This window comes from Elaeis guineensis, chromosome 15 (genome assembly GCF_000442705.2).
Source record: "Elaeis guineensis isolate ETL-2024a chromosome 15, EG11, whole genome shotgun sequence".
NCBI classification, from domain to species: Eukaryota; Viridiplantae; Streptophyta; class Magnoliopsida; order Arecales; family Arecaceae; genus Elaeis; species Elaeis guineensis.
The window spans coordinates 68,381,154-68,395,297 of NC_026007.2; the positions used below are offsets into that span (position 1 = coordinate 68,381,154).

Consider the following 14,144-nt stretch of genomic DNA (forward strand, 5'->3'; position numbering starts at 1 on the left):
ACTAACAACCACACTGCTGCATCTACAGATATTATAGTTTGGTTTAAGGAATCAGATCAAGCCCCTGCAGATATCTCTGTTTGTGACTTGGCCCTCTCTCAACATATAATGATTTTTTTTGAAGAAAATTATATATTTTTATAAAGATTAACAGTGGAAGCATCACTGAATGAAATTAATCGAGTCTAATACTTAGGGAAAAAATAACACCAATATTTGAATCCAGAATCTTCTTACATATAGAAGGGTGAAACAACTAGAACATCCACTAGTTTGATTTCAACAATGTTTCGTGTTCAGAGCAGTCATTGTAACACTTCTTGTGATATGTTTGATCTAAACGTGCAGGAAAGGCCTCCTTGCATATTTAAATGGCACAACTTTGCAATACTATTAGATGGAATTTTGGAAGAGAAATTTTACAAGTCCAGTTCTATCAAACTGGATTCAGGTAATTTACACAGTAGATTATTATTATTATTATTATTATTATTATTATTTTGATGTAACAGTAGATCAAAGCGAAGACTACATTAGCAGCAGCTGGGGCATTTCAAGTAGGGGGAAAAAAAAGGGATAGTGGAATGTTTCCAGAGATCTTTTGTGGTCACTAACCAGTCATACTTGTGCAGCTAGACAGAAACATGTCTGTTTGCTCTTTGATGACAAGCACTCTGGAGATGCCATGATCACAAAAGCTTGGTACAATGCTTTAAGCTCTAGGCTGCTTTGACAAGTAATTCTTCTTGATCTTCTGCAATCTGGGGACGACGTCTTTCATCAGGATCCTATCCTTGGGTGAGTCCTTAGAACACAGCAAGCCCAATTCCAAGGAAGCTGAGAGGCATTGATGCCTGGTGATTGGGTCAGCTTGCTCATCTTTAAAGAGGTTGTTGTCCACAATATCCAACACCGCAGTGGGATGCGCCTCAAACACCCAATTCCTGAGGCTGGATTCCCCTTCAAACATGGCATCGGTTGGCTTCTTCCTTGTAATGATCTCTAGCAGCAGAATGCCATAGCTATAGACATCGACACTTCTTGAGACTCTCCCGGTCGATCCATATTCTGTTGGACACAAAATGGTTAGCAAAAGGTGACTCGAACTTTAGGCAACGCTATCTTGTTATTTACTAATGGTGATAATATGGTTACCTGGAGCAATGTAGCCAATTGTGCCTGGTGTGCTCGCTGACACCATGGATTTGCTGTCACCTAGCAGCAATTTGGCAATGCCAAAGTCGCCTAAATGCGCATTCATGTCTTCATCCAACAGCACATTGCTTGGCTTTAGATCACAATGCAAGACAACTTGAGGATGGTGGTGGTGAAGGTACTCCAATGCTGATGCTACATCCAACATTATGTTTATCCTTTGCAGTAGGCTCAAGCAGTAATTGTGGGAATGCAGCCATTTCTCGAGGCTGCCATTGGGCATGTATTGAAGAACCAATGCCTTGAAATCCAAGTTGGAGCAGGTGCTGATGATCTTGATGAGGTTCCTGTGCCGAACCACGCGCAGTGCACGACACTCTGCATCAAAGCTCCTCGAAGCCGCTTCCATTTCCAGATTCAATACTTTTACTGCAACATCTAATCCATCATCTAGACGTCCCCTGAATACTGAGCCAAAGCTCCCTCTTCCTAATAAGTTAGCCTCACTGAAGTCGTCAGTTGCACGGATGAGCTCATGATATGAAATCAATCTGTGGTCGTTCAGACTCGGCGGATGGGTGGAAGCTGTGGTCTTTTTCCTCCTTCGACGAGCTAGTAACACTAAGAGAACACTGAAGCAAGCAACGAGGAGTAGCATGGAAGCACTTACAGTAAGAGCAACTTTGAGTACATGTCGTCCCCTTGGATTGGAAACCGTGGCGTTTTCAGGGCAAGGTGGAAAGCCTAACTTTGGTGCTCCGCATAATCCTGCATTCCCTTTTAGAGATTGGATGGTGAGATTTGAGAATATGCTTCCATTGGGTATTTTTCCCTCCAACCTGTTGAAAGAAAGGTTTAGGCCGGTAAGGTACCGTAGGTTAGCTAGGGACCGAGGTATGGCACCTGTGAGGTCATTGGACGAGAGGTTCAAGTACTTGATGCTGATCAGTCCACCAAAGGTTTGTGGAATAGGACCCTGGAACAAGTTATGAGACATATCCAGAAATTCGAGCATCTGAAGCTGTCCAATGGCACTTGGGATGATACCTGAAAACTGGTTTGCTGATAGATCCATTACGTCTATGCTCTTCAAATTTCCCACATCTGGAGGAAGTGAGCCTTCAAAAAATTTCCTGACAAGTTGAGTTCCAAGAGGCTGCTTAGGCTCCAGAGACTGTGGGGTATGGCCGACGACAATGAATTGGCAGCAAGACTCAGGAGCTGGAGCCCACTGATGTTCCCCACTGAGACTGGTATTAATCCAGAGAGCAAGTTCCCGTCAAGAGCTAGTCCGTCCAAGCTCCGAGCTGGCCGAGCTCGCTCGGGATGGGACCATGGATTCTATTACCAACAAGGTCCAGCTCCTGAAGTCCTTCCATCCTCGTTAACGCTGTCGGTATTTTTCCCGTCAGCTCATTGAACATCAAGTATACCTCCACCAGGCTACTCAAATTAGCCAATCCTGCAGGAATTTGCCCTATGATATGATTATTGTAAGCAGTAAACTTGAGTAGATTAGAAGAGAGGTTAGCGACGGATGCAGGAAGAACACCATCTAGCTCATTGAATTCAACATGTAGGTTCTCTAAAACTCTGCAGTTGGAAAGAGAGGTGATGAAGTCAAGCCCGCCGCTTAGATAATTCCCTCCCAGATGTAATGATGTGAGAAATGGCATGTTTCTTCCGAGTTCGATGGGCACAGGACCTGTCAGGCTGTTAATGGAAAGGTCCAATTCTTCGATCGTGGAAGCGTTCCATAGTGAAGCTGGTATTGGGCCGGTTAGGCTATTTGTTCCCAGGACCAACCATTGGACGCTTTGCAGACCGCCCAACCCAGAGGGAATTTCCCCACTCAGGAAGTTCACACTGAGGTCAAGGTCAGTGAGCTTCGTGAGGTTGTTTAGGGAGTCCGGGATCGTCCCGTTCAGTTTGTTGTGATCGAGATATAAGACGATAAGCTTCTGCAAGTTTGTGAGCTCAACTGGTATGGTTCCGGTGAAATGGTTGGTTGACAAGGACAGAAACTGAAGGTCAAGGCAGCGACCGAGGCTTGATGGGATCGTGCCGCTAAGCTGATTGGATTCGACGACGAAGAGTCGGAGTTGAGGAAGAAAAAAGCTATGATTTTTCGGGAGAGACCCCGACAAATTGTTGTGGAAGAGGTTGATGGTATTGAGCGAAGACAGGTTGAAGATGGCAGGTGGTATGGGCCCGGAGAGTTGGTTTCGCTGCAGCGAGAGCCATCTAAGACGGTGAAGACGCCCGAGGCCATCAGGAATGGGGCCAGAGAGAGAGTTGTTATGGAGATCCAGGCGAGACAGGAAGGAGAGATTCGCAAGGTGAGGCGAGATGGTGCCTTGAAGAGACATATTGTTAAGTACGAGGGCGGTGACTCTCTGCCTCCGGTGGCTGCAAGAGATGCCAATCCAAGCGCAGAAGGAGATACTGGGAGTCCAACTGGTTGCCAGAATCCCAGTCGGGTCATCAATGGCCGCCTTGAAGCCCAGCAGCGCCGAGAGATCGGTGGAGTTGTTATGCGGCATCGATAGCATCGGTTGGGGATACAGCAAGGTGAAGAACAGAGTGCCTATGAGGAGAAGAAATCCATGGAACTCCATTGATGAGGAAGAATAAGTAGAGAATGGAAGGCTTACCTCATGGAGCTGAAGGTAGGAAATAATAATTCATGCTGAGTGGCGGCTGAAGTAGATCACAAAAAACGACTACTGCGGTAGGAGACCGCCGAGAGAGTTGACTGACGCAATGCGAAGATAGCAGTCTTTTTTGAAGGGTGGGACGACAGATAGTGAAGCTGCTAGGCAAGAGAGATCAGATGATCATTCCACCAATCAAAGGCTTTTGATGGGGCCGAACTTGTGGGTGGATGCATCGACCCAATAACGCATCAGAGGTGTTCGCGAACCAAGCCAAAAGTAGGGATTCAGACTTCTCGAAAAGGAAAAATGAAAAGGAGTCGGGATTCAGACTACCGTAGCACAGGGAAATGGACGTGGAAATGGAAAAGAGAGATGATTCCACCAATCAAAGGCTTTTAATGGGGCTGGGCCTGTGGAAAAGCTGCACGATAAATAGATGCGTCCACCCAATTATGTATTTGAGTTGTTCACGAACCAAGCCAAAAGAGGGGACTCAGACTTGCCGTAGCACCGAAGAAAGGGGAATGGAAATACATAGTCAAGGAGCCAGGAAAGAGAGATGATTCCACCAATCAAAGCTCCTAATTAGTTCGTGGGATCAGGCCTATGGAGCACGACAAATCTGCCGACCCAAAAGTACAGAAGGACAATCAACGCAATTGACTCGGTCCAATTCTATCAAAATTAAATCAATGCAGTCACATCGACGCTTAATTTCTCCATAGTCTTTCACGCGCGAAGATTGAATGTTGAGAGACTCATTTAACCTCTTTTTTTTTTTCCCACACTTCTTTTGGATTAATTACGTGATATGTATAATTAAGCAGAATTTAAATTTTCTGTCTTGTTTAGCTCTAGAAACGTGATAAGAGAAGACGGACAGAGTTGGAGAAATGTCCCTTCTTATGCTTATAAAGAGTAGTTAATATTTTAAATGAAAATATATCAATAAATGTAATGACGAATAAACAAAATTTTATATAATCATTGTTTTCTTGGGTATTGTTGGATACGAGATTTTGTTCTAACCTTTTTATATTGAACTTGATAGGGTCCTAAACTATGAAGCCTCAAGATGGGTCCAATGTCCATGCCGACTACTTTAGAATTTAGTTCTCAAAAAGGGGAGCAAGTTGATCTCTGCTCCTCAAAGCTGAAGGTGAAGCAAGTAAAAGAAGCAAACATGTGTGCTACGATGCATCTCGAAGTTAACCATCATATAAACAAGAATAAGATAGTATGATTCGTAAACACTGCCTATGATCGTATGAAGCCTACGTAACTGTAAGGATAGTTTCTTTTTTTGGTAAAGGGTAGTTAATTTATAGCTGTCAATATATATTTGCTAACTGATTGGACAACCCAGATGTGGCTTTCCATATCTATACTCAGCATATGGCTAACCGTTAGCAATTATTTGATGACAAAATGTAATCTCTCACACATATAAAGCCTGCTACCTGCAAGAGTTTTACAGCAGCCTCTGACCAACACTTGCCAAACAACCAATATTCTTTATTGAGAGTCAATCTTCACCTTGAATCTCATTGGAACACTTCAATAGGTGACCTTGACGCAGCTCAAGAACAAACTTTTTTTGTGGTAGCAAATTTGACATCCAAAGGTTAGTGGCACGATACATGGGTGTGGACATAGAGCTAAGATAATGCTTAGATAAATTGCAAACACGGATTCAAGTCTTACAGAACTCAAGCCGGTGCTAATCAAGTTTTTATGGCTAATTTAACCATGACCGAAATTTTTTTTTTGGATGAAAGTTGGGAGGGCAGGCTACCCAGGTTTATTATATCAAGCATATACAGGAGTGGAAATACCAAAACATGCTTTTTAGCCATCTACAGAGGATCGACGAATAAAATCTCAAGAGCTAGAAGAGGAGAGGAGAGTGTATGGGAGATACTAATGAGTGTGGAGAATTTATGGACCAACTTCACAGCTAACTCTTTAAGATTCTTAAAGACCACCAAGACTGATGAAGGCTACCCTTCGGATTCCATTTATCTGAAGAGAACCAACCTTCAAATGTAGAAACAAAAAAAAAAGCTAAACATAGCATTTGGAAGATACAACTCAAATCTAAAAATTCTTCTATTCCGCCTCTTTCAAATGATCCAACAAACCCATACCACAATGGTAAACCACGACCAACATTAAGTTGCCCCTCTACCTTGGTGTAAGGGAGGCACGTGACCCACTCACCATGGAACTTTGCATTTAGTATATTCCCAACCATGGTGCTAGTGCAATGCTGCTGACCTTCGTCGCCATTTTTGCCGGACTAGATTGTTAAAATATTTATAGAAAAAAAATAAATAAAAGAGAAAAAGAAAGAGAAGAAGACTTTATTATCTATGTTTTAATTTTATTTGATATATTTTACGGGTCATTTATACTAGTATATAGACTCCACAAAAGAAAAATAATAATGACTGGCACAAAATCATGGTAACAAAAAAAATAATATAGAATCATAATAATAAAGAAAAATACCGTGGAATCATGTTAATAAGAAAACTACTATAAGTTAATATGTGATCTCTAAAATCATACTAACACTCTCTCTCACACTCAAGATGGTACTTTAGGTGCCAACTTGAGTTTATAAATTATTATTTTTTTTGTAGATAAAAAAATATAAAAGATAAGACCGACATTCAAAAAGAAGATAGCCACGGACAAAAATACCATAGAAGAGAAGGCTAGCATTCAAATAAAAAAAAGCCAAAGATCGATGATTCTCGTAGAGAAAAATACTATTGAAGAAAAGAAAAAGGCCTTAAATTGGGTCGATATATCTTACAGGTTATTTATGCTAGCGTACAGACTTCATAAAAGAAAAATAACAATAACTGATACATAATTATGCTAACAAAAAAAATAATGCAAAATCATACTAATAAAGAAAAATACTATAGAATCACATTAACAAGAAAATTATTATAACTTGATATGTGATCTCTAAAATCATGCTAATATTGTAATAACCCAGATTAAAAAAAAAAAAAAAAATAGAGGAGGAGGAAGACTCCTAACCGGAGTCTTCTTCCTCTCCGTTACTTGCGGAATCGGACTCAAAGAGTCCGACTGGGGTAGGAAATCTCTTCTATAAAGATCCCCCGCCCTCCCTTAGGATTTTACGACAAAAATTTCAAAGAAATTCGAGGGATTTGAGAGATTTTCTCAAGAAATACCGTGGGTGGTTGATCGGAAGAGAGGGGGGTCGTCGGAGCTGTAATAACCCAGATAAATAAAAAAAAAAAAAAAAGGGCGGAAGGAGGACTCCCGAAAGGAGTCTTCTTCTCCGATGAATCCCGATCGGAGAAGAACTCTAGGCCTTTTAGAACTCTAGGATCCTCTATAAATAAGCCTCTCCCTCTCTCAAGACCCTCCACCGGTGATCTTTGAGTCCGATTTCTCTCCTTTTCTCCGAAGAAGTCGCGGCAGCCTCTTCTCGTGTTTGCCGGAAATTAAAGGTCAAAGAAGCCCCCGGAGTTCAGGTAAGGGTTCAATCTTTCTTCCTCTCTCTCTTCTCTTTCTTCCCATGTTTTTAAACTCCTCGCCGGCCGTCAGGATCGTCGGAAAATCCTTGAAAATAGTGAATCATGTTTTGCTCTGTTTCGGCCGGACCTTTTCCTCTCTTTTCCGGCCACCGGCGCCGCCGGTTGCGGCGTCCCATCCCCGAGACCGGACTCCCATATATCTCTCTTCCTTCCCTGAAAGCCTTGGCCGCCGGCGACCGGCCAATGGTCGGAGTTCATGAAGAAAGGGGACGGATCCCCTGTTTTTCGAAAAAAAAAAAAAAAGAGCCACCGGCCGAACCCCATCGCCGGTCGTTGTTGGATTTCCGACCAGGCCGCCACCCCGCGGAGCCCGAGCCACTGGGGGGGGACCTCACGGTCCTCCCCTGTTTCAGCCAAAGGAGGCCGCGGGAAAAGGAAAGAAGAAGAAAGAAGAAGAAGAAGAAAAGAAAAGAAAAAGGAAAAAGAAAAAGAAAAGAAAAAGGAAAAAAAAAGAAAAATAAAAATAAAAATAAAAATAAAATAAAATAAAATAAAAAGAAGAAGAAGGAGAGAATTTTCCTCTCTCTCCTTTTTCTCTTCTTTCTCTCTCTTTTCTCTCTCCTCTCTCTACCTTCTCTCTCTATATTTTCTCTCTCTAGATTCTCTCTCTAGACTTTTCTCTCTCTTTACGGATTTTGTCTCTCTAGGATCTTTTCTTCCTCTCTAATTGCATCATGAATCCTAGAATAAACTTGAAGATGAAAATAAGATGATTTGAGATTGCTCCAAAATTCGTGCGGTAGATCTGATCCCAGTCCGATTCTATTCAAAATTGTAACACTTGATTCATATTGAGTCACCCTGATAGGACCTCTAATGATCTCGATCATAAGTGCCTCATCGGAAGGATACGAAGGTTTCTCTCTCCACTTTTTCTCTCCACTTTCTCTCTCTAGAATTTTCTCTCTCTTCAAGAATTTTCTCTCTCTAGAAGTCTTATGGATTAATGGAGGATCCTGATACATAGACAAGTCCTAATTTTGATTAATCCTAAGAGAGATCCTCGATTTGTGTATTAGGATCAATTATCGGTAATTTTCTCTATATATATGATTTTTATATTGATCAGGGTTATGAAGAGATGATTATCTGCAAATGATATCGAGTGGAATATTTTGTTAAAAAAATTCATAAATCAAAGAAGAACATTGATTTCTGTGTTTGGATCAGTCACCGGTAAAGATAAGAATCTCTGTACATGATCACTATTATGTATATGCTATTTTATTGTTGGTCTTGCATTATTGGTTTTGCATCGTCGGATTTGAGATTGATGAAATTATTATATCTGAGATACTGTTATTTGATTTTGAGCATGAGTATGTTATGTTAATATATATGTATCAGAGATTGATGGCATGACTATATGGATATGACATATCTGAATTGATCATAATGCAAGACAGAATTGATTGATGAAATCAACATATAATGATTAAATGAAAAGAAAAGAGATATATGGTATGAACTAGCCTTGTCATGTAGAACAGCCGGCCAGGAGCTTATGCCTGGGACAGTCCGTCAGGAGCTTATGCCTGGGACAGCCCCCACTGGCTTACAGGTGGATTAGCCGGCCAGGAGCTCATGCCTGGACAGTCCGCCAGGAGCTTATGCCTGGGACAGCCTCTCACGGGCTTTGGTACGTGGGACAACCAGCCAGGAGCTCATCCTGGGACAGTCTTGAAAGACTTTTTAAAGTGGATTCGATCCGGATGATGATTGAGGTATAGACTTGGATAGTCCAGAGTCAGAAAGAAAATGTTAAAATCATATGATTATGAAAGGAGAAATGAAAGATAAGACATGAAACAATTGTTGAACAAAAGTGTTTCACCTGTTAACATATGATGATGCATCTATTTTGACAAGACAGAAAATTTATGAATGTTTGCATTATTCTGGACATTGAACATGAGATTTTGTATTTTATTGCTTATCCTTATTTTCAGACTATATTACTATATCAGTGTGATATGGAAATTCTTACTGGGCTGTAAAGCTCACACTCCTTCATCTTTCTTTTTCTTCTCAGAGTTACAAGATGTCTATGGTTGGCTATGGTATGGATTTGTGAGTGAGCGGATGCATAGATAGAGTACCGTTGATACTTGATCAGAGGATTGAAGGAATGTTAATTGTAATTATGCAAGTTTTATGAATTATTGTTGAAATTAAATATTATGGTTGATAAGATTGTAATGATTTAATTTGGCCTTGCATATTCTTTAGGGCTTGCTCTAAGGAGTGTGCGACCATCACGTATCCGACCCGGGTGTTGGGTTCGGGGCGTGACAAAATGGTATCAGAGCCTAGGATATGATCATTAGGGATTATGATATGAGTGATTAGAATATTACAGAGTAATATCAGAGCTTAGGTTATGATCATTGGAGATTACGATATAAATGATTAGGATGTGATAGAATAATATCAAAGCTTAGATTTAAGATCACTAAGATTATGAAGTGATATTAAAACTTTATGTAAAGATCAGTAGGATGTGACGGAGTGGCATCTGAGCTTAGAGGTTAGGTTACGTTTATTTGGAGACAATGATACAAGTGATTAGGATATGACAGAATAGTACTAGAGCCCAGGTTTAAGGTCACTAGGGATTGTCATATAAGTGATATCAAAACTTTGAGATTATAATCACTAAAGTATGATTGATAATATCAGAGTTTAAGATTTTGATCATTAAAGGTATGATAGAATGATATTAGAGTTTAGGTTATGATCACTAGAAAATATGATTTAAGTGGTATTTGAGTTTAAGGTTATAATTATTCAGAATTGTAATTCTAGTGATATCTGAACTTAGGTTATGATCATGAGAAACATGATAGATATAAAAGAGATGATTCAATATTTAGATTTCGAATCAATAGATATTAAGATGAAATTTATGCATAAGTGGCATATGTTATCTATAATAAAATTGACGAGTTATATCTTGGATTTCAATTAGTAGGGTGGCCTGAATATAAGAAGAGTTGACCTTAGAATGAAGTGGGAGGTATTGATATGTAATGTTGAGTATACTCGCTGATTTTGGAATGCTAAACTTATATGGAAGGAAATTATGATAATTTTTCTGATTTTGATGTTAATTATTTGAGCATTATAAATTTTTGGACTTATCAAAAGAAAATTAATTAGGGTATGGTCTAAAAAGAAATTTCATCATATGAGAGAGAAATATTTTTGAACATTGAATCTATAAGAGGTCATATATGAAACTCAATTTTAAATGAAAAATATACTTGAATTTTATTATGAGAATATGAGATACACATCTTGGTAAAATCTTTGGTTACTCAAAATATCATATTCTGAATATGATTCTTTGATCTTTCAAGTTGCATTGAATTTCAAGTCAAAAGCTTACCTTTCTAAGTAGTTCACAAGTATTTTGATATTATTGTTAAATTAAAGAAGAAAAAAATTTATTTTGTCAGAGAATGATATACAGGTTATGATGAAATTTATGCAATAATTTCAAACATAGAAAGTGGATCAAGATTTAATTTTTATATGCTATACCCGAAGGTAGTAAAGATAAAGAAACTTAAAATTTTGCCGTAAGTTTTATATGAAATTTGAAGATTGGATCTATCCTGGATTGATCTAACATATAAGAATATTTTTATCTTTGATATAATTATATAATTTGATAAATTAAGGTCAGAGTGTGCAGCAAAAGCATGGTGGTTTAAATCGATTAGAAATATTAATTCTTTGATTCTGAAGATATTATGGAATACATTAGTTGTAAATAAAGAATGATTTTAATCTGATCATAGTCGGAAAATTTTGTTAGTAGGTTGCTTCATTGTAGATAATGCCAAGAAATTCTAGATATCTCAAGTTTATTAACAGCTTGATAGTTCTGATATTAGCTCAAACTTAGAATGTCCTGACATAGATCTCATATTTTTTTTAAAAATTTAATATTGTTACTCGAACTGATATAGAAGATTGAGATTTTTCTTAAGATGAGAGTCTACATATAAAATTTGTTGGAAGGTCAAGAGAAGAAAGAAATCGATGATTGTGAAGAGCGCCCGATGTTTGATCTTTATTTATTTTTCTATCAAGGGTAGTCTGAGATAATTATGAATTTCGAGTGAAATGTATTAGATAAATAACGGTGGTATATTAATACAAGTCCAAAATGTTACAGTTCTTCAAAAAGTTGAGAAATCAATAAGAAGGGATGAGTTTGAAATTTCAAATAATTTTTGTTATAACAAGATCATGAGAAATAAATAATATATAAGATATTATTGTAAGCTTGAGAATGACATGAAGAATGTATACTTTGAAATAGGTATCTAGAACAACATAACTTAATTTCGAGGACGAAATTATTTTAAGGAGGAGAGAATGTAATAACCCAGATAAATAAAAAAAAAAAGGGCGAAGGAGGACTCCCGAAAGGAGTCTTCTTCTCCGATGAATCTCGATCGGAGAAGAACTCTAGGCCTTTTAGAACTCTAGGATCCCCTATAAATAAGCCTCTCCCTCTCTCAAGACCCTCCACCGGTAATCTTCGAGTCCGATTTCTCTCCTTTTCTCCGAAGAAGTCGCGGCAGCCTCTTCTCGTGTTCGCCGAAAATTGAAGGTCAAAGAAGCCCCCGGAGTTCAGGTAAGGGTTCAATCTTTCTTCCTCTCTCTCTTCTCTTTCTTCCCATGTTTTTAAACTCCTCGCCGGCCGTCAGGATCATCGAAAAATCCTTGAAAATAGTGAATCCTGTTTTGCTCTATTTCGGCCGGACCTTTTCCTCTCTTTTCCGGCCACCGGCGCCGCCGGTTGCGGCATCCCATCCCCGAGACCGGACTCCCATATATCTCTCTTCCTTCCCTGAAAGCCTTGGCCGCCGGCGACCGGCCAATGGTCGGAGTTCATGAAGAAAGGGGATGGATCCCTTGTTTTTCGAAAAAAAAAAAAAAAGAGCCGCCGGCCGAACCCCATCGCCGGTCGTTGTTGGATTTCCGGCCAGGCCGCCCCCCCGCTGGAGCCCGAGCCACCGGGGGGGGACCTCACGGTCCTCCCCTGTTTCAGCCAAAGGAGGCCGCGGGAAAAGGAAAGAAGAAGAAAGAAGAAGAAGAAGAAAAGAAAAGAAAAAGGAAAAAGAAAAAGAAAAGAAAAAGGAAAAAAAATAAAAATAAAAATAAAAATAAAAATAAAATAAAATAAAATAAAAAGAAGAAGAAGGAGAGAATTTTCCTCTCTCTCCTTTTTCTCTTCTTTCTCTCTCTTTTCTCTCTCCTCTCTCTACCTTCTCTCTCTACATTTTCTCTCTCTAGATTCTCTCTCTAGACTTTTCTCTCTCTTTACGGATTTTGTCTCTCTAGGATCTTTTCTTCCTCTCTAATTGCATCATGAATCCTAGAATAAACTTGAAGATGAAAATAAGATGATTTGAGATTGCTCCAAAATTCATGCGGTAGATCTGATCCCAGTCTGATTCTATTCAAAATTGTAACACTTGATTCATATTGAGTCACCCTGATAGGACCTCTAATGATCTCGATCATAAGTGCCTCATCGGAAGGATACGAAGGTTTCTCTCTCCTCTCCACTTTCTCTCTCTAGAATTTTCTCTCTCTAGAAGTCTTATGGATCAATGGAGGATCCTGATACATAGACAAGTCCTAATTTTGATTAATCCTAAGGGAGATCCTCGATTTGTGTATTAGGATCAATTATCGATAATTTTCTCATATATGTGATTTTTATATTGATCAGGGTTATGAAGAGATGATTGTCTGCAAATGATATCGAGTGGAATATTTTGTTAAAAAAATTCATAAATCAAAGAAGAACATTGATTTCTGTGTTTGGATCAGTCACCGGTAAAGGTAAGAATCCCTGTACATGATCACTATTATGTATATGCTATTTTATTGTTGGTCTTGTATTATTGGTTTTGCATCATCGGATTTGAGATTGATGAAATTATTATATCTGAGATACTGTTATTTGATTTTGAGCATGAGTATGTTATGTTAATATATATGTATCAGAGATTGATGGCATGATTATATGGATATGACATATCTGAATTGATCATAATGCAAGACAGAATTGATTGATGAAATCAACACATAATGATTAAATGAAAAGAAAAGAGATATATGGTATGGACTAGCCTTGTCATGTAGAACAGCCGGCTAGGAGCTTATGCCTGGGACAGCCCGCCAGGAGCTTATGCCTGGGACAGCCCCCACTGGCTTACAGGTGGATCAGCCGGCCAGGAGCTCATGCCTGGGACAGCCTCTCACGGGCTTTGGTACGTGGGACAGCCGGCCAGGAGCTCATCCTGGGACAGTCTTGAAAGACTTTTTAAAGTGGATTCGATCCGGATGATGATTGAGGTATAGACTTGGATAGTCCAGAGCCAGAAAGAAAATGTTAAAATCATATGATTATGAAAGGAGAAATGAAAGATAAGACATGAAACAATTGTTGAACAAAAGTGTTTCACCTGTTAACATATGATGGTGCATCTATTTTGACAAGACAGAAAATTTATGAATGTTTGCATTATTCTGGACATTGAACATGAGATTTTGTATTTTATTGCTTATCCTTATTTTCAGACTATATTACTATATCAGTGTGATATGGGAATTCTTACTGGGCTGTAAAGCTCACACCCCTTCATCTTTCTTTTTCTTCTCAGAGTTACAAGATGTCTATGGTTGGCTATGGTATGGATTTGTGAGTGAGCGGATGCATAGATAG

General features: G+C 39.2%; 1 protein-coding gene across 1 annotated transcript; it reads right to left on the bottom strand.

Annotated features, from left to right (window-relative positions):
* Positions 1–213: 213 nt before the first annotated feature.
* LOC105058526 (uncharacterized) lies at positions 214–4,161 on the bottom strand. Its single transcript, XM_010941480.4, is given in 4 exon segments — positions 214–1,068; positions 1,156–2,283; positions 2,286–2,465; positions 2,468–4,161. Coding segments are annotated over 4 exon segments (2,970 nt in total). The 5' UTR covers positions 3,774–4,161; the 3' UTR covers positions 214–712.
* Between the last annotated feature and the right edge of the window lie 9,983 nt (positions 4,162–14,144).